We start from the raw sequence: 22,507 nt of genomic DNA, 5'->3' as shown, positions 1-22,507 counted from the left end.
TTCCACGACGATAAAACAGTCGAATAGGGATAAATCCTTTTATTAGACAGTGAAAAAAAAATTTACTGGATATTTCGATCATTTGTACAGTGACCGTCATCAGCATAAATACAGACACATAGTATTTCTACTGATGACGATCACTGTATATGTGATCGAAATATCCAGTATATTTTTTGATTGTTTTTTCACTATCTAATGAAAGGTTTATCCCTAATCGAACTGTTATTTAAAATATACATTTGAAGCAAAGAAATGGATTTTCTTGTATTTTCTATAATTTCATCGTAAACATTTGGAGTTCGCACTGAAAATACCTATTGAAAGCTATTTTGTGAACTTTTCATGAGAAATCCTAGTTTTAGGAGCCTCGTTTCTATTAACAAGTTTTGTTTATTCACCGAATATTTCCCTTATCCTTAAAACCAGGCATATTCTCCTGGAGATTGAGCATACCTCAGAAACTTTTCCGTCTTAACTTATGAATAATATAAGCTCACCCTAAAATTCAAGTCTGAAAAATCTTGACTCCACAATTGCCATTAAAATATTACTCATCACAACGTTGCGTTACAATCTCATACAATGTCGTTACAATGTCGTCATACAATGTCGTTACAATGCCATACATGTTGAGTAAATAAACTGGTCTTTGGAACAAATATTTGAATTCTCGAATCCTTGTCTCTTCTTACATATTAATATTAAAAAAAATGTTTTATTTTACTGAAGGTGAGATCAATGTTGCGACTTTAAACGAACAAAAATTATTGCTTCGCAGATTATACAAGATATTTAAAAAACTAGCTCAAATAAACTAGCTCGTGAAAATTTTCAAAATCTGCAGAATTTTAAAACTAGCGCTTTACTGAAAAGAAAACCTACGGCAAACATCAAGATTGGTCTCCAATGAGCAGAAAATTCCGTAAGTAACCTCAACCAAATAGAAGACTAACTTATATGGTTCTTAATAGTCTTTCACCAGCCATGACATCGAGACCTCCGACACGAACTAGACCTCCGATGCTTCGAGGAACTAGACTTCCAATGCTAAGGCCCCTTGGAGTGATACAGCAACTGTGACCTATGGGTCCCAGTTGCAGAGCAACAGATGCTGATACATCTAACCAGTAAATTTGTATGCTCCTGTATCCCATTTTCAGACGGGTTATGATAATTTTAGGTTATTATTTGCAACGTGAACTTGTAATTAGAGAACTTCTGAAATAAGTTCTGTGTGTACGAAGTAATTTTTGAAGTCTATATCTGTATTGTTTTGTTTTTAACAGTACAAAGACTGTGTACTATTTACCTTAGGTAATGAACATCCATGAAACGATACATAGTGAAAACTTTTTTTTCATAATGTGCAGTTCATCCTATTGAGTGTGGTAATTATAGAAGCCATAAGCTTGGTTTCTGTAAGAATTATATTATTCACTACGATGATACATTTTGCACTTAGAGATGCTGCATAAAAAAAAAAACATTGTTGGTTTAAGAAGGGCAGAAGGAAGGTGTCGACCAGATTTTCCATCTTAGATTAATAATTGAGAAGTTGAGAAGTCAGCTAAGTCATCAATCGTCTTTAGTTCTCAGTTTTGCATATTATGAGCAAGCGTTTGATTTAGCTGATAGACGAGCTTTAGCGAAGGTCCTATCCTTGTACAGAGTATCAGATAAGCACATTAAAGTGATCAGTGTTGTACGAGAATAAAATTGATGCAGTTAAAGCAGGAAATGAGGTTAGTAGCTGGTTTTGTATTAAAACAGTAGTTAAGCAGGGCTGCGTTCTATTTCCATTTATATATATTATTTGATGGACTAAGTCCCAAGGAGGGGGGGGGGGCAATGGTAAGGGGTGAAAACAGAATCAAGTGGGGAAGTAAAACACTCCTAGACTTAGATTATACTAATAATTTAAGCATCGTAGATGAAAGTCTTAGTAAAATGAATGAAATTAAGAGGTCTTGTGAGGTAAAAAAAAAAGTAAGATGGCACTAGACCCTTAAGGTCCAAACCGGCGGTGCTGATCTCCGTTTCTTGGCCCTTCAGCCAGGAAGTGCAATGGGGGGGCTGGGGGCCAGCCATCCTAAGCTTTTTTGTACACCCTTCCTGCTTACCTTCCCCAGATTTCTCCAGGTACCCATTTAGAGCTGGGTCGACTCTGGCTAAGCTTACAGAGTCACACCACTGACCCACGTCCCAAACCAAATAACTGGCCACGCCAGGGATCGAACCCGTGCCCCTTGGACAAAGAGCTCTCAACCCAGCACACTTCCACTTAGCCAGGACGAACTTGTGAGGTCATTGTGTAAGAGTAGATTTGAAAGTTAATGTTCAGAAGACTAAGTCGTGAAAGCTAGGAGTAAGTGAAGGTAAAAAGGTGATATTCGGTACCGAGAACATCGATCAAGTTGACAGCTTCATATACCTAGGTAGTATTATTAGTAAAGACAGTGAAGATGTTAAAAGTAGGATAGCAAAGACCCAGGGTGTTTTTAACCGTTGAAAAAAGTTTGGAAGAATATAAAGGCGCGTCTGCAAACCCAAATTAGAGCATTAGAAGTTACAGTGATGACCGTGGTCAAGTATGGGTCTAAAGCCTAGGCACTTCAAAAAAAGGAGGAGGATTTGCTTGGCAGAGAAATTACCTACGGATTGTTTTTGGTATCCGACTGACTGACCGTATCTCAAGCAGTAAGCTGTACCAAAAATGTGGTTCCTTCGCACTTACTAGGGATATAATGAGAGAAAGGTTTAGATGGTTAAGACATGTTCCACGGATGAAGGATGACAGATCCTTCATCTGAGATGGTCCTTGTCGGCAAACCGTGTAGGGCCAAACGAAAAGCACCTTGTCTTAAGATAGGTGGGAGAATTTAAGGGAAATGGGTACTTTCTGGAAGAGTGTAAAGAGAGAAGCTTTGAATAGCCTGGGGTGGAATAAAAGCATGTGTAGCCTTGCTGGCCTCAGGTGGCTTGGTTTCGCAGTGATTTGGTAGTGGCTACAGTAGTGGTAATGAAGAATTTTTCACATCAGGGTTAAGCAAGTACACAGCAAGGGTCTTGGGACCCAACTCCCAAAAGCTTCATGGTTGTCACCATTTTAGCAATGTGTGTCTGTATGTTTCGATGAGTCATATGAATTTTTAATATATCATCTGACGAATTAAAAATTTGTTTGATGAACAAACTTCTGCCATGAGCATTCCCCCCGCCCCTCCCCAAAAAAAGTTATGCTTACGTGTCTTGTTAGATTTAATGAATCTTAAAAAATTAAACTTCAATTTCTTTTCCAAACGAGTGTTCAAAGAACCACTTATATGATATAGAATATTTTCTGGGATGATTAAACCATTAAAATGATTTTGAAAAAAAACTGAATAATACCATGAGATCTTGGCTAAACAAGAAACATTAGCCAGTTTACTAAAGGCGAGCACAAACATTGAGACGTCCTAAAAGTGAGACTCCTTAGAGACCACTCCCTCCTTATTTAAATTTTATTCATGAGGATTTTCTCTCTGCGTGTCAAATCAATATTCCTGTATCCTAAAACTACAAGCAAATTGAGCAAGCGAATAAAGCCAAAAAATTTCTTCAAAGATCATAAGTTCATAAAGTCCCTTTTATCATATGATCTGTTATCATTATTCTTTTTCTATTTAAGATTCTTATTGAGTCTTCTTATTGGGATTTTTTTTTATCAAATGTTGATCAATATATTAAATAAAAAGTTTTATTTCATGCTTCAATGCTATTTAGATTTTCCTTGTTTATATCAAGATAAAGATACTGACTTTGTGCTAATTAAATAAACACAAGTTTTTTTTTAACTGAAAGTAAGGAGCGACATTAAAACTTAAAACGAACAGAAATTATTCCGTATATGAAAGGGGCTGTCCCCTCCTCAACAGCTCGCTCTTTATGCTAAAGTTTTTCATTGTTTTAAAAAATAGAGTAATGAGAAAGAGTCTAACTTTAGCGTAAAGAGCGAGGCGTTGAGTAGGGGAAAGCCTCTTTCAAATACAGAATAATTTCGGTTCGTTTTAAGTTTCAATATTGCTCCTTACTTTCAGTTAAAAAAAACTTGTTTTTTATTTAATTTGTGAACGTTTTTGAATTAATGCAGGTTTTTATTTTGGCTCACATCTGGACCAGTCTTTGTTTGTTCCAGAATGGTCTTTACTCAGTGACCTCTGGGATTTTAATAAGGAAAGAATGAAACACATTTTGTATGTAATTTTGAATAGTTTTACTAGTATGCATGTATTTCTAAAGTTTTACCTAACATAGGGATACCATAAAGATCTTATGGTAGAGGCTCCACTGTGCTGGGTAAAGAAAGTAGAGCCTCGAAACCCGTTAAGGCAGGTGGTATTTCTTCTGATGAGCCCTAATGGAAGGTACTACTTGGAAATATTTCGCTAGATTTAAAGTGCTTTTGCTTGTGAATTTACAACGACTTACATTTATTGATGAAGACTTTGCATGGATTTGGACATTTCTATTTGGTTAATGGTTCTGTTATACTGTTTGTTCCTAGGTAATTGGATAGATGAGTAAGGTCAAAACCTCGTTCAAGTGCACATTTATCTCAATTGCTGGATTAGGATGACAGTCTTTTTCTTCTTCTTCACTCTCTCTCTTATATTTTTTTTTCTTGCCAAGTAATTAACTATAAAATATTATAAAAATTTACATATGCATTTTACTTTTATTTGGTTAAATGGCTTTCTCGAAAGTTGTTTAATTTTATTTACGAACGATTTTATTAGTAATATTTATACATAACTCACGAATTAACTTACGTAACGAACTTCTCCATGGAAAGATCCTCACACATAACCTCCGACCCCCTCCCCCCCACTACCAGAAAAAGTCCCCCCCCTGAAAACGTCTGTATACTTCCCAATAAACAATACTATATGTAAATATTGGATAAAGTTCATAATTTTCAGCCCTCCCCCTGGGGACTCTGGGGGATTAAGTCATCCTATATTTTTGACCATGCCGAACAAAATAGCTATCTCAAAATTTTGATGGTGTGACTTGGGGAAGAAAATGAGCGTGAGAGGGGGCCTAGTTGCCCTCATTTTTTTGATCATTTAAAAAAGGGAATAGAACTTTTAATTTCCACTCGACTGAGCCCTCCCACGATCTTCTAGGACCACTGGGTCGATACGATCATCCCTGGCAAAAAACAACAAATAAACATGCGTCCATGATCTTTCTTCTTGCAAAAAATAAAAAATTATACATTTTTGCAGATATGAGTTTGAAAATTCTATAGTAGGGTTGTCTGATACGCTGTATCTGATGGTGTGATTTTCATTAAGGTTCTATAGCTTTTAAGGGGTGTTTTATTCTTTTTCAAAAACCAGGCAAATTTCCTCAGCCGCTTAACTTTAGATGGGTAGGACTAAACTTGATTAAAATTATATATTTGAAATCAGTATTAAAATTTGATTCTTTTGATGTATCTATTGGTATAAAATTTCATTTTTTAGAGTTTCGGTTACTATTGAGCCGGGTCGCTCCTTACTTATAGTTGGTCACCATGAACTGTTCGATTGATTTTGCGAAATTATGATACCGTGTAAGACAGTGTTTACTTTTCCTGTCTCGATAGACCTTTTATTTAGAAAGTGATTATAAAGGCTAACGTTGTATCCTCCCCTGTGTTCTTAAGCATGCACATAGAAATCATGGTTGCAGGGACAACTGTAACCTAGTTAAGAGCGAACCAAGGCCCAAAGTAACCGGAAATTTAAAAACACCTTGTGAAAAATTATAGGGAGAAGAAATGCCGTTTGTAGCTGATTTAGCAATGACAACTGTCTTTTTGATTAATCTTAACAGTAGAAGTCTCTTGCAATAAAACAATTTATGGGTATTTTAAAGAGAGTATTAAGCCCACTGAAAGTGGCGTCGGATAAAAAGTGCACAATAGGAAAAACCATGGTCGAAAACTACATGCACGAGAGTTATAGTCCCCACACCTTGAATAGCAAGGAAACCATTTTTTACATCGATACTGCCGATTGTCTTCTTCCCTCTTCCCCCAGGAGTGTTCATATCAATCCATTGGTGCTATGAGTTTGGAGGAGGAGGATTTTACAAGAAAATTGAAATTTATAGTGCCTATTATAAGTAACAAAGAGATAGTACCACAGCAAGGAGGGGTTTTCTGGCAATTTGTGCAAAACAAATAAATATTGCTTTTGCCCAAAAAGAATCAAAATGAAAAAAAGTGCAAATTCTAAGATTGTGATTTGTTTTTTATGTATAAAGATCTTAGTAGGAGGTTTTGATCCCCTCAACTCGAAAAGTGGCTTTACAAGCTCTGCAGCATGACGAGAATGCTGCAGTAGACTGTTTGCACCAGGTGGCACGCGCCACCTGACGTCCATGACTTCTAAGAGTGGACAATTCCTAGAGCCTTACAGGGTACTATAATTTTACTCTCCCAACAAGAAGCCGCTGTATCCTAAATAGAAAAAAAAATACCCGAACGTAAACAACTGAATGAAGTATTGACCTTCGTTGAAGCTTTTTAGCTTTCTTCGCCTTCTAATTTTGCTTACAGTTTTAGGATACAAGAATAAGGATTTTGGCCTGCGCAGGGTGGATCCTCATGCATGAGAAGTAAATATGGGTGGAATGGGATCTAGAGCGTATGAGTTTACTAATAAGCAAAAATCTTAATGAAGTGGTGACCTTCGAATAAGCCACATGTCAATTTTAAATTATTGGTCAACCTGCCTGAGACTCTAGGTAGGCGTACCTTTCCAAAACCTAACACACGAGTATTTGTCCAATAAGAGAGTCACACTTACTCCCGCCATTTACCCGTGCCATTTAAACATTTGCCTCTCAATTAGGCCTAATTGGACTATCTGTCCTGGCTTTTTCTACAATTAAATAAAAAAAAAAGTTTTTTTAAATGAAATTAAGGAGTAAAATTAAAACTTAAAACGAACAGAAATTATTAAGTATATGAAACACTGTCCCCTCCTCAACGCCTTGCTCTTTACGATAAAGTTTTTTAGTGTTTGAAAAATAAAGTTGTTGAACAGAGTCAAACTTTAGCGTAACGAGCGAGGCGTTGAGGAGGGGACAGCCCCTTTCATATACTGAATAATTTCTGTTCGTTTTAAGTTTTAATGTTGCTCCATACTTTCAGTTAAAAAAACTGTTTTTTTAAATTTAATTTCTGAACATTTTTGAATTAATGCAGCTTTGATTTTGGCTCACCGTGCATAAATAATTAAAATGAAATTGACATATTAATTTTCTTTTTTTGGCTAAATGGCTTTCTCGAAATTTTGTTCTGACGCAACTTATGAATTAACTTACCTAACGGACTTCTATATTCGTATGTTTTTATTACGTTTATTAGGGAGCACGCCCTCTAGTAAATACCTCACTCTTTACAGTAAAGTTCGAATTTTGTTGGAATCACAAACCCCTGAATCACAAAGGCCGGTTAATTAAAAGAGATAGCTCTTTTGAAACTACTAAAAAGAACTTTAGCGTAAAGAGTGAGGTATTGATTAGGGGGTGAACCCCCTCATATACGTAATAATTTCAGTTTGTTTTAAGCTTTGATGTTGCTCCTTACTTTCAGTTGAAAAAACTTTTTTTTATTTAATTTCTGATCGTTTTTTAATTAATGCTGGGATCTTCATAGAAATCTCACTTCCCCCAAAGAAACATCCTCCATAAGATGATCCCCCCTTAACCCCCTACTCTGACTCCCCCCCCCCCACCAGATTTTTTTTTCACTTCTCTTTTGGCTAAATGGCTTTCTCGAAATTTTGATCTGACGTAACTTACTAAATAACTTACGTAACGAACTTCTATATTCGTATATTTTTATTACGTAAATGAGGGTTCTCCCCCTAGTCAATACCTCGCTTTTTACGTTAAAGTTTGAATTTTGTTCCAATTCTTTAAGAATCACCTCTGAGTGACAAAAGCCGTTTAATTAGAATAGATAGCTTTTTTGAAAGTACTAAATAAACTTTAGCGTAAAGAGCGAGGTATTGACTAGGAGGAGAACCCCTCATATACAATTTCTGTTCCTTTTAATGTTGCTCCTTACTTTCAGTTGAAAAAACTTGGTTTTTTATTTAATGTATGATCGTTTTTTAAATAATGCTGGGAAAACCGGCGCCCCCTCTCATAGAAATATACCTTCTCCTGTGACAATATCCTATATGGAAATATCTTCTCACGTAGCCACCTCCTCCAACCCCATCCCTACCATAAAAAAATCCCTCCTGAAAATGTCTGTATACTTCCTCATAACCAAAACTATGATAGGCAGCGCAATAGCGCTGCCTAAGTGAAGAACGATGTTGGCAAAATGTATTATTTATTTTTTTGTTTCCATAACCGGGCACTTCGTATCAAAGAAGTTGTCGTAGAAACTTCAAAAAGGGCTCATTCGATTGTAAATTGGAGTCGCTAGTGCCCTTTTTAATAGTCGAAAATGATTGGAGGGCAACTAGCCCCCCCCCCCACGCCCACCATTCCCCCAAACACATCAAATCAAAATTTTGAGATAGCCATTTTGTTCAGCGTAGTTGATGTCAAGATAGAAAATATGGTTTTGTGGAGGACACTCCCCCAAAACCCTCGGGGCAAGGGTTTTAAGTTATGACCTGAGGGCATATAAGAACGATTTTGGCACAATGTATTATTTATTATTTTTTTCCTTTAGAGCAGGGCACTTCGTATCGAAGAAGTTGTCGTAGAAACTTCGAAAAGGGCTGATTCAATTGGAAATTGGAGTTGCTAGTGCCCTTTTTAATAGTCGAAAGTAATTGGATGGCATCTAACACCCCTTCCACGTCCACCATTTCCCGAAACACATCCAATCAAAATTGTGAAATAGCCATTTTGTTCAGCGTAGTTGATTTCTAGATAGAAATTAGGTTTTTGAGGAGGACACTCCCCAACAATCTTCAGGGCAAGGGTTGTAAGTTATGCCCTGGGGGCATATAAGGTTTTAATATAAGGTGTTGTCGTAAAAACTTCAAAAAAGGCTCATTCTATTGGAAATTCAAAGGGCGAGTGCCCTTTTTAATATTTGAAAGTGATTGGAGGGTAACTAGCCCCCCCCTAGGCCCATCATTCCCCCAAACACATCCAATCAAAATTTTGAGATAGCCATTTTCTTCAGCGTAGTTGATTTCCATAAAAAAATATATTTTTGAGGAGGACATTCCCCCACAACCCTCGGAGCAAGGGTTTTAAGTTGTGCCATGAGGGCATATAAGAAAGATGTTGGCACAATGTATTATTTATTATTTTATTCCTTTAGAGCAGGGCATTTCGTATTGAAGAAGTTGTCGTAGAAACTTCAAAAAGGGTTCATTCAATTGGAAATTTGAGTTGCTTGTGCCCTTTTTAATAGTAGAAAGTGATTGGAATGCAACTAACACCCCTTCCATGCCCACCATTTCCCGAAACACGTCCAAATAAAACTTTGAGAGAGCCATTTGGTTCAGCGTAGTTGATTTCCAGATAAAAATTATGTTTTTGAGGAGGACACTCCCCCAAAGCCATCAGGGCAAGGGTTGTAAGTTATGCCCTTGGGGCATATAAGGTTTTTTAAAGAAAGCATTGTCGTAGAAACTTCAAAAAAGGCTCATCTGATTGGAAATTCAAAGGGCTAGTGCCCTTTTGAATATTCAAAAGTATTTGGAGGGCAACTAGCCCCCCCCCCCTCACGCCCACCCGACCTCCAAATGCATCCAATCAAAATATTGAGATAGCCATTTTGTTCAGCGTAGTTGATTTCCACATAGAAATGATGTTTTTGAGGAGAATACTCCCTCAAAGGTTTCAGGGCAAGGGAGTAGTATCGTAGTAATTACCACTGAACTTACATGGAAACTTACACCTGAGGCATGAATATACAGTGCAGTTTGACGTGCATATTGCAAAAAGCAACCAATCCTTTTATATTATATACCTATAAAAAGAACAAACACGTTTTGAAAGTATAATTGAGATTATATAACGCAACCAGACTGGTTTTTGAGGCAACAACCATTTTTTAGGGGCAATCAGAGAGAGCGGAGGTTACTCCATATACGATAACTTGATTGGTAATTGGATTCGAATAAAACGAGTGATTTTCATTGCAATTCGTATTAGTAAGAGAATTGAATTCAGAGAGAATAGTTTATTTGAGACGATATTAGTAGAGAAAATGAGTGGAGTATTTACACTATTGGAGGTTGATGGTGGAGCCTTTAGCAGCAAAGATATACGAGTACCAAACGGGGCTGTGGAAATAACAGGGGGCTGTAGACTATGCCTTGAATGGGATGATATGTATGCTAGATATGTGATATCCTTAAGCAAATTTAAAATGGAGGAGCAATTATGTTTTGCTGCGAAACTGAATATTGTGAATATGAATAGACTTCGGGCAGCATTAGATGTACTAGTGAAATACATTGATGAAAACGAATTGAATCAGTGATTATTATTGTTATAATTATGCTCAATAAAATTGTTTCTAAATCAAAGATATTTTTCTTTCTATAGTAGGCTAGCGTGTATCTTTAGAGTAGAAAAAAATTCTGGTTAGTCTGAAGTTGGTTGTGAGAGTGTTAGGACTCTAAGAAATGGATAGATTTGAGAAAGAGCGAATCATGGGGAATCTTGTGTTTATCGAAAAACGTTTGATTATTGATGATGATTTTCTAGAGCTGCCTATTCAAAGGAAGATACTTTCTCAGGGAATGCTTGTCAATATAATGAAAAATGATTTCTCCATCATTAGACTATTGCATGAAGCTTTTACGTCGTGGTCCTATTGCATTTACACAACTTATTGACATATTAATCACGACACGGCAAAATGATATTGTGGATATGCTTTTAAACACTAGTTTAGAAATTTAATACTTTTTTTTCATGAGAAAGATGGTGTTCAAGGATGATTTACTCCTCTCTCTCTATCCCACTCAATTTGTTGTTGGTAGCTCAGTTTCATGGTGGCAGTGAGAGTGTCAACACATCAAAAAAATGTTCCATACATGTCCACTATGCATGTACACACTGGGCAGCTGGTCATCATGTGAGAATTACACAATGATTGATGAGTATGATGAAAAGTGTAGATTATTCAACCCGTGTAAATTGCATAGAGGATATGCTGTACAAATTAAAGGTTGTAATTTCTGTCTTTAAGAGGTGTTTGACTCTCAGCCTAGAGGGCACCTAAGCTCCAATTGCCACTATGATAAATACAATCAGTGGGAGAATACATATCCTGGTATGATTGGAAAGAATCCTAAGCGTGATTTTAATTTACTGCTGCGAGATTGGTATCGTCGTGGTTTTAGATTGTTCTGAAAGGAGGAGCCGGGTCAGCGATTCAACTGTTGGAACAACAAAAGAATTTGGTTTCTACGTCATCGTTGTGAAGACAATGGGTATTATGATTTTCAGCCCACTGATTTTTATTTGGCTGTGACAGAATGTGATTCGCCACTTGAGGACACTGTTTGTGACATTGCTTCAAATAAGGAAATTTAAACATTTGAATTATACATAATGAATGAGAATAGTAACATTGACTACACAAATAGATATGACGAGAGTGAAGTTACACTCTACTGTAGAAAATGCGACCCTTACATTGCAACACTCCAGGATCAGTACACCTTGGATTCGAATAATCTTCCCCCATTAGTTGTAGTTAAAAAATACATATACCTAGTAGAAGATGAAATCTAAAGAGTAGAAAAGTCGTTTTTATAATGTATATAAATTTTTAATTTATTAATAAAGAATTTCACATACATTTTTGAACATTTTATTCGTAGGGCACTAAAATCAATTTTAAACACGCTTGTAAGTATATTTTCTACAAAAAAATCGTTCAATCGAGGTGTCAGCATAGATGTTTATAAACTGCTTGTAAGTATTGCCGCAACATTGGAGCATGAAAAAGAATAGTGCATGAAAGCCACATATCTTAGTCGTTAAATCCTGTACTCTTCGTTGATTTTGAATAATAGTTTTCACTCTGCTTTCAATAAATTTGCTGATGTATGGAGTGTAGAATTTATACGATAGGCCAAGAGAATAAAAAAATTCAATATTCTTCGCTGTTTGAAAGATGCATAGCCAATGGCCTGTCCTCAAAGTTGATGGACTGCTATTAACAATGATTAGGGTTTTGTTAACACTTGGAATTTTTCCAATAAAGTCCAATGGTATGCAATAGGACTTGTACTGGGACATGTATTGATCCATACTAAATACGTTGATTATTTGGTTTGTATTCATGGTGCCAGGTCTAGTAGAACACTGTCGTCTGGTCTGATCTCCTAATAGGTCTCAAAATGACTTAATTATATTAGAGTGATACTCTCAGTCAAAGCATCGGCAAATGTAAACTCTAAACGTACATTCCCTGTTCGTACTACGCTCATATTATGGGTCCCCGACAAGTCAAAAACAATTACGCCATGATTTTTTGAAAACATTGATTCGTTTATTCCATTTTCAAATAGTTGGGAGTCATGATCTAGGAATTGCATGGTCAACTCATACAGAGTTCTATAGGATTTTTTGTCAAATGATAGAGTGTACAGTGGAATGCCATTCACTTTGCACACAAGGCTAGATAAACCGAAAAAATTAAAATCATGGGGGGATTCAGTCCAGGATCCAACGGCACTGCCACTCTTCACAAAGGCCAAAGCCAATTTTGATGGGATTTCTCCATTGATAAATGATGAATCCGTATAGCTACGAGAGTCGGTGGCAATGTAACGTTGATTGGTGATCGTATGGGGGACAAGAAGTTTAATTTTATTGCCAATGGCTCTTAGCTTTTCCACTGCCAAGGCAACAGAGCTCATAACCTGTTGTTTTTGGACGTGGAGAATTGCAGATGTGATAATGACATTTGCATCGGGTGCTGCAGGAAGTGTTTTTCTCAAAATGAATTTCGATGGGGCCAGTTGCAACTTTATGTCAATCTTGACATTGGGGGGTAACCATTGGGATATATTGAATATCTTATGACTTAATTTTCCAACCAGATGATATTCTGGGTCACTGCAGTAGTCCACTCGCCGTCAGTATCAACACCTGATCGATATTCATAGCCCAATGACTGTCCTCTCAACCCCTTATATGCCTTTGGTGTCATCATCATAAATTGTATGTAGCTTGCATAGTTGGATAAATTATTGCTAGTGCTCACCAATGTTCCATTAATAAATACATTAATTTGTTTGAACAGGTTGTGTAGAATACAGTTTTCGTAGGATAGACCATCGGCAGCAGTTGGAGTTGTATTATCTGACTTTTTCTTCACCGCAACATTTAAATTAATAAATGTTGATGACAAATCAATGAAATAGTCTTCATTGGAAAATATTTGAAAGTGTATTTTTTCCAAGAGGGGTTGTTAGGGGTGAAATTGTTCATAGTAGCCATACTTGACACTGACATCAACATTTTTGGCATTGAATAGATTCAATGAGGAACTGATTGATGGATGTGATTCCTCGTGAGGGAGATAAGTCATCTTAAGAGAAGAAATCCTTCTTTGATCTAACAATTTTTTTCTTTTTCTTCTTCTTCTTATTGGTCTTCCTTGTTTTATTCCTCAAAGTCCTTGTTGATGTCCTTCGCTTCCCACCTGGGTAGAGACTGATGAGCGAATGATGCGCACGCGTCCTTTTCAATCACTTCCTATTTTGCTGAGATTTTAATTCCTCACCAACGGCACTTGCTGAAGATCTAATATTTTCCTTAACACTCTTCTTGAAATTCTTACCCAACCCCCAGTCCTGTATGGTTGAGGCAGCAAAATTTACGCAGCAGGTACAAGATATTTTCTGGCAAGGGGTAGTGCAGAACGAAATAGCCTAGCAAACTAGCTACAAAGACCATAGCCAGACATTATAGTACGCCCCTTGTAATCGTCCAATCAATGACCTATTTTACGTGGACTCAGACCACCAATATAGCAATCGATATCGGGACATACAAATGGAATTCTTCTATTGTTCATTTTAGGTGGTGCCGGTGTCGCCGACGATGGGTCGAAAATGACATTTAATCACTGCTAAACCTTTTGTTATTGCTAGAGGGTCGCCAAATTCACTTCTTAGTGTTAACTGACAGAGCTTCAAATACGAAGTGTTTACATGAACATACTGAGGATGCTTTATATTATAGTGATGAACAAGTTCATAGGTTGTTTTTCGTTCAAGAACACGTAGGAGGGGGACATTTCAATTACCAACTCTCGTTGTTTCCACAAAGGGTGCATAGAGAAATATGCAAGAGTCCAAGGCGAAACCAGGTAGATAATCAGCAAAAATAACTTGATCCATCCCGTAAACGGTGCCAGCGTTTTTCCCATTGATCATATTCTGTTTAAAGCCAAGAACGTCTCTTAGATTATCATTGAGAATAATTATTTCAGTGTAAACAGGTGAGGTAATGTACATCCTATCGTGTTCCAATGAATAATTAAAATGGAATGTACTATTCCTACGATATGAGATTTTTCTATTGATTGTACACCATAAATCTGTCCTACCATCATATTCAATATATTTCAATTTGACATGTGGATATTCGCTAGATTTAAGTGCTTCAACTCATTCATACTCGACAAAGAGTGACCTATCAATAGTATAACTTTTATATCATACACACGATCCTTTCTCAGGATGTCAAAGGTATTTTTGAGAATACAATCGACAAGAGCCACTTCATACGCACCGTCAAATTTGATGGCGGGGGAGAGTTTCGTCCAAAAATTATTTATCTTACTCAGATCATTGTAGAGAGGATCGGAAACGTTGGACATAAATGTTACATAGAAATCATAGGGCATTGTCAATATCATCAACACCGATCCAAGAATCAAAATCAGAGTTGTATCCTAGCCACCAAACAAGTAACTGTTTTTTACCCCTATGAGTACGAGTCTCAAATATCTTTTCAATTTGATAGATTCCACTATTATTCTTAACTTTTTGTAGTTCATAGTCATAAAAGCCGCCGAGAATCTCTTCATCTTTGGTATCGCACAAACGATAAGTTATGGGTTTAGTGTCTAGGATTTTTGCCACTTTAAAAAGTTCGGTGGACCACAAGAAATTCCCCTTTTCGAAAACATTAGTTGTTCTATCAATTCGAACAGTATCACCAACATTAATTTTTTTTTATTGACAATCGTTTCATTGGAATATTGTTTAAGAAAGGTGTCAATTGTATCATGATCAGAATGACAAACTTCCGTTGGGGTTGAATTGGACAGTGACCGATGAGGCTGTTGATTATAAATCAACATGATTTTATCTAAATCATGAATAAAAGCAAATGTATTTTTTAATGTACAATATCTTGAAATTAAAAGTTGAATAGTTCTTATCAATCGTTCAACCAATGCAGTCTTTATAGGACTATGACTGTGATAGAGCAGTGTATTATATTTCGCTAGTACTTTTGCAACATCGAGATTAACAAATTCACTACTGCGATCAGTTTGAATTTTTTTATACGAATCCTGTTCGAGAATACTTTCTATAGCCTGAGCAACTTCAACACCTCTCTTTGACCGCAATGGCATTGCATATGCATAGCGACTATAAACACTGATTGCAAGTAGAATGTACTTGTACGGTGTATTGTAACGTCGTTGAATCTTATCTAGAGTTAAGAGATCTGCTTGCATTATATGCAATAGGAAAAAAGGCTTTAGTTTTTCGATAATGATAAGTACGAAGTCTATGATTTCTATGCAGAGTGTAACTATATTCATTTTGTAGATAGTCTTGTACACTTTTAGTTTGAACACCAGTGGCCTTGGAAAGAGGGCTGGGGGAACTTAAACTCCCCGCTTCACCTATATTTTCATAAACACCTTTCAGAACTTCAACCATTTTGAACGTAAACACGTTGTGTAACGTTCGCTACCCTTTGTATACTAGTGGTTAGCGATGGGGGTGATGGCAGACATTGACTTGATACGTTTTCGCTTTTGTCTAGCTATCAATGGTGTGGTCTTCCTCCTCCTCATTGTCAAATCAATTTTTCCACTAGGTGTGCTAGATTGATTTAAAATCTTCTTCTTCTTCATGTTCATATTTTAATGGTGTTGACGATGGTGCATGTTCATTTAATTTTTTTAGAATTTGTCTATTGCTAATAAGGCTTTTGGGGAAGTTTAATGTATTTAGAAAGTTGTATAGATTAGCGTCAAATGATAATACTTCTTTACGATTTGTAATCCATATCATAGATTAAATCAAGTAGATTATAGCTCTTGCCCTGAATTATAATCCCCGTCCCATTGGTATCAACTTGAATATGATCTTGACCACTTTCCATGAGATATGTTAGGAGTCGTTTACTTTGTTCACGATATGAGTGGGGCATTCGATTTTCAATTTTCAACACAATTGAATCCAATTCCCCCGTCTTTAATTGTGTTCCAGCAGCAGCAGCAGCAGAATCCTGATCTTTGTGATTAATACCATTGGACTTTTTTGTGATCAATACCACTGGCCTTCGCATGATAGGGCTTATGTTTGTCCACTCGGCGAAGTGCATCTTGAAGTAAAAGCAGTTTTTTATCATCCTCAATATTCTCGTTGTCAATGAATTTACTCATATTGTCCTCAAAGTTTTCCATGGGTGAGAAAGCGAGTTCTATTGGAGTCAATTTATAGGGTTTAGCCATCTAGAGAAAACTGTTTACAATTCCTGCAATTATTGGCAGTAAAATTGTAAAAAAGCTGCCGCCCACTTGAAAAAGATGTTTCCTTTTAAATGTTTTTCCTTTCTTTTTACAGGCAAATGTACTTACAATGAAACGATGTTGCTTTGCCTGTTCCTTAACTACTTTTGGCAGTTGAACATTGCCCTCAGTTAAATTTAAACTAAGTTCAGATATTAGATTAATGAAATCATTGTCAATACCATGTTTGATTATGGTTTTACTAAGCGAGGGTTTTGAAGTGCTTAGAACTAAAATAAAAGTCTATTTTCATGTAATTTCTTCAGTTTCTTGCTGGCAGCTAATAGTTCTTTTTACCGTTCACGGGGGAGATATGCTGTAATTTCATTGTCAAAAATATCTGTGACTACACGTAGATCCTCGGGTGTATTTTGATTAAGATCCAATAGGATGTAGCCGTAGGGTTTATTAGTAGCCTGATTGTACGCTGAAAGTAGAAATTTAGGAGCGCCGGGATATATTTGTTGATTGAGAGTTATTAGAACAACTTTGTAGATGATATAGTAGGTGCAGTTCAATGCAAGTATTCGCATACATTTGCTCTGATAAGAGATTGTGTAGAACCAGAGTAACGGAAATCTGTTCATGATGAGAGCGAACAGTGAACAGTTGTACCATTTCCTGGGACCATTGTTCCATATATTCAGCCAGATCGTCAATAATCAGCCATGAGTTTGGTTCAATAATGCTGAAAACATCAAGTCCCTGTGTGAACTTTATCTGCACCCAATCCCGATATGCCAATTGCTTTTATTTTATCGTATGACTCCTGCCAAATACTGTAACAATAGTAGATGATTTATTTCGGCTTTTTCACAAACATTTTATCACAATTTTTAATTATTTCAGTTAAGAGGTTATTTTGCCTGACATTGATGGCCCACACAGAAACGATCTGAATGGTGTTTTAAATTGATACATGTTCCCTTCAACCGTTCACCTACAACTAACTGTAGACTATAGTTGTCTAATGATTAAATAATTTCCCTACTAGTCCGTTCAAGAATAATGAGAACAGAATCAATAAAGAATCATATTTTCTTTAATTATATGCATAAAAGTAATAGCACTTTATAAATACTACATTGAACATGAAAAAAATTAAACATGAAAAAATACACTTTTTTAAAATTTATTTATAATAAAAAATACAACATTTATTTTACATAAGCACTAGAAAAAAACACTTTAATAAATACAAATTTTTTTTAAATTTATTAAAAAAAAAACATTTATTAGAATATACACACACACTTAAAATAATATCACACTTTTATTTATAACATTTTAACTTGGAAATGGGGCCCCTCGGCCACTGTGGCGGCCGAGGGTGGCCGCTCTGTCGGCCAGGAAGTGCTGCGGGCCAGGAAGCGCCGTGGGGCCCGCTGCGGCGGGCCGGGATGGGCATTAAATAGTGGAATTTATAATGAAATTGCTCTGCCTTGCACACACATTGAAAATTGTTTGTGATAAAAAAAAGAAAAAAAAACACCCATCACCCAAAAAAAAAACCTCCCACCCAATTTGTACTTTTTTAAAGAATTTAAGTCAATTTTTGTAGACCGAGTTGTTTTCTGTACTCTAAACATTCACTTCGGTCGGAGATTAAATAGTGACCGTGTGGTAGTACCTTCACACCATCCTCAAGTATATAGACTTTGTTCTATATGGCCAACATGGCGTTTTTCTCTACTCTAACTGTGTAGTTTTTAAATTGTAAAGAACGAATCGCCATGACTTTCGTTCTTGGAACTAAACTACGTTCCAAACAGTTGCTATACACATTCATGTTGAATTTACTTTTTACAAAGTGTTAAGGTACTCCCTTGAAAACTTGTTTGATATCCTAGTTGTACGTTTCCACACAGTATACCTTCGGTCCAGGAAACACACCACTGGATATCAGATCGCTACCCGTTTCAGAATTTAACATTAACAATTGATTTTGAGCCTGGCGTTTCACTAGCTCCGGGTAGCGGGTTTCATCCCAGTTGGTGTAGTTCATTCGTGAGCTAATCTACTCGCCATTTTCCAAATCATTCAATAGATTTTCAGTTTTAACTTTTAACAGGAGTGAATCAGTGTCCCCATAATCCACTTGAACTTGTCCCTCAAACGGCCACTGTACCTTGCATACATTATAATAAAATGACAACATGATTTTTTTTTACATTTCCGTTATTGCAAACTCGCCTGCAATATTTTCTATTTCAAACAATACTTCTTATCTTATGACGCAGGAGTACCATATCACAGGCTTTGATTGTGAACGATTTGAAGTTTGAATCTCCAAGGATTTAAGAACAATCTTTGGGATTGGTTACAATGTCACATCGAGTTCTGTTTGTATGCTTTCGCACATTTTACCGAAGGCTGAGTTCAAAATGAGTCTACAGACTTCTTTTTACACTTTCGTTTTCGCTTGTGAGCGCTTACTGACAAAGGTGTCAATAAACGTTTTCATGTAAGGCTTTTGATCAAATTGGAGGGCACTATGAATCTCTGTGACTTTGAAACCATTGGACACCATCCATTTCAATAGCACGTGATGAACAACGATATTTTGTTTCGGGTTGAGGTCGGCAATTAGTTTTTGTTTTGAAGGTACCCAGTGCATACTCCCCCCATTTACTAAAGATACATTTTAGGGCCTTAGAGAGTTCCCATCCAGCGATCTTTTTATGCGCAGCAAAATAAAGTTTTTTATAGAGTCATAGATTCTCATCGAAGTTTAACCGTCAATTTCAAAAAAACACCTCTCTGCCCCATTCTGCTCAACGCTAGCAATGTCGGGGAAATTCGAAGCACATGGATTGTTAAGCCATTTATAATTGCCACAAGGCAAACAGTAGTGAGACATTGCCGATGGGTAAAGGGAATTCATGTCCAAAAAACTGCCTCCGACTTTTAATAGGTGTGTTGTCCGGTCGGATTAGTTTTCATGATAGGGTCCCCATGAAAAAAATACCCACCCCTCATTTATCTCTCTACAAACAGGTGCTGATCCACGTTCGCGATCAGACCTATTTCTTCTTTGCTGATTTTAAGTATCAAGTCCATCACCAGATGAGGAGTTGAAAAATAATACCCTAAATCCAACCCAAATTCACCATAGATTTTATCCGTATTTTTGCACAAAATGTCCAGAAGAGTGAGTATGTCACTATCCAAGTATAGTTTACAATAATCCCACCCATTTTTACATCTGCCCTTTGCCCAAACCCTCTTAGCAAATTCGTAGTCGCTAGTGGTGCACTCACTCTCAGTAAGAGAATTGTAAAAAGTTTCAATGGGTGGTAATGACACCTCATCTAGCCTCGAGGCAGAATTGCAGTAATAATATGGATATTAGTCCTTGCAAGTTAATAAATAATACATTTCATCATCGAGGAAGCGCTGTTTGAGAAGAAGGAAGCTATTAAATTTGTCGCTTTTCTGTACCTGAATCAATTGACTTAAGGACTTGGGGAAAAAACTCAAAGAGTCTAAGAAACTGATTTTAATCAGGCACGTGTTACCCTTGTCAACTGTTTTCCACATGAATTCCAGCAGCAGTAGCTTCTCCAATGATTTGGGTATGATTTTATATGAAAAAGAACCGTCTCTCCATGCGTTATCTACAGCTCCACGCGTCCTTGGCAATGCGGGCCATCGCCGGTAAAAGAAACTAAGTCGTAATTGGCATTGTGTATAAAAACCGGTACGAAAAAATTCTGTCTTAAGTTTAAATTACACGACTGATGTGGACCCCCGCTAAAATCACTCCCCCCCCCCCGATGTAATTTCCTACCACAAATGATCATGGTCAATCACCTTCCTCCTCCCCCCATTTCCAACACCATCATCAAATTCTACCTTGCAAACCCAACATAATTTACGATTTTTAATGGCCAATCTGTCATCTGGTAATAGGAGCATAGGATAGTTTGTGTAACGAAGGCGCGAAATTGCACCGTTCGCTTTTTTTATTACACTGACCAATGCCGAGCGCATGCAGTCTTAGCCGCCACCCAGCATCTCAACTACATCCAGCACTTGCATGGTATTATTGGAATCTCGTTGCGCATGAGCGTAGGAGACCCCTATGGCTTCATGTATTTAAACACGATTTGGATTTGACAAATCGTACACGTCTCTGGGTTGGGGCTCGCAGTCCAAAGCGATCTTATTGCTCTGTAGGAACGTGTTTTGGAAATTCTTAAAACGTAAGATCGCTGTATTTCTGCTTACCGTCTCCACAGCCTGGTATCCATGACGTTTACAGCGTTTCAGGTGATGTTCTAACTTTAAATCAGAGCGAAATCTTGAGAGGCATGTCGGACAGTAATAACATACACCCCCACGCCCCTTTTTAACCTCACATAGAACCCTGCTGATATCGGTAATTGGATTAAAATGTCCAATTGAATCAGGCTCTGTGGGTGGTGTGTATAGAACCCACACCCAATGTTCCATTGATTCAATTGAAGAAGCCCTCACTGAAAATAACACGCCCTTCTTATCGGAACGGTGGCCCACTTCAAATTCTATTTCATACTGCAACACCGTGACACCAATCTTGTGAATGCGCCTTAGCTCGCTCGAAAATATCTATTCCTTTTAATGTCACGGGAAATTGACCATTTAAAAAATTAAAATCTACTATGGGGAACTTTGAACTCTCCCTACCATTAACTGCCAATTCATCCAACTTTTTCTTAAAGGTATCTTTTGAAGAGGTCTGTATGCGGCAATTAAAAATGCATACTTGAAACACTGTAGCCTCGTATCAAAACAGATTCATTGTACCCTCTTACATCCCTCTAAATCAGAATGAAATTTTAAAACTATAGCCCTCTTCCCAGCCCCACCACCTCTTAAAATAAAATTATTTTTAAATCTACAAATATTAACGTTTAACCTCACAATAAACAAAACCACCGACCCGCTAACCCCTCGTTATAATTTTCCCATTTAGTTTGAATGCTATTAACCGAATCTAGAAAAACCTCCTCCTAATTTAATAAATGTGGACAAATTGACAACATCTCTGTGTGCAAGTATTTTGAATACAGCTCGCTCGCACTTTCATTCAAAAAAATTTTTTTTAGTGCTATTGATACTTTTAAACTCTCCCTTCCACCCCACAACCCCATCTGTTGTTCAAGAATGGCTCGAATCTTGTTAGCATATAAATGGGTAATGTCCAGGGGATCTGTTCTGATATCCCCTGACATCAAAGAGTTAAAGGGGTCACCGAATTTGGCACTTTAGACCTTTGTATGGTGCAAGGCAGAGCTGGAAAGAAAAAAAATCTGGAAGTGGGTGCACTTGTGATGATGTTATATCATTATTAGTACTAGCGGTATCATTAACCAGAATGGTGGGGGCGGCATAGAATTGTCAATGGCACCAACCCCAGTTTTCGTTCAATTGCATTGGATGGACGTGGCATGAAATCCTCTAGGCTAGTTAGTATATCTTCCAGGGTGTTTGGGGATAGCTGATCAAGCTAGCCTGTATTGTCTTGTGATGGAATTTCTTTATGAGGACCCGGTTTAGATGTACTAGTACTACTACTAATATCACCTAAATGCTTTCTCATAAATCTATCTGTCCATTTCGGGTCCTCCACCATGTCAATGTCACAAGTTAGATCATCTAGGCTGGCCATGTCCCCATAACAATCATTTAGAAAACCCCTAAGCCACTCCATATTATCAA

The 22,507-nt window shown here is 37.0% G+C and overlaps 1 protein-coding gene across 1 annotated transcript in view; it reads right to left on the bottom strand.

Moving 5' to 3' along the window:
• Positions 1-956: 956 nt before the first annotated feature.
• Positions 957-22,507, bottom strand: part of LOC148951479 (solute carrier family 12 member 2-like) — a 151,607-nt gene continuing 130,056 nt past the window's right edge. The window contains exon 12 of the mRNA XM_089091122.1: positions 957-1,123. Within this exon, the coding sequence (XP_088947248.1) occupies positions 957-1,123 (167 nt within the window). The remainder of the gene's footprint in view (positions 1,124-22,507) is intronic.

This window comes from Artemia sp. Qi Xiang Cuo, chromosome 6, assembly GCF_049724085.1.
Source record: "Artemia sp. Qi Xiang Cuo chromosome 6, ASM4972408v1, whole genome shotgun sequence".
Lineage (NCBI taxonomy): Eukaryota > Metazoa > Arthropoda > Branchiopoda > Anostraca > Artemiidae > Artemia > Artemia sp. Qi Xiang Cuo.
Note: the sequence above shows the minus strand (reverse complement) of the source record. Positions and strands in the feature narration are given on the sequence as shown.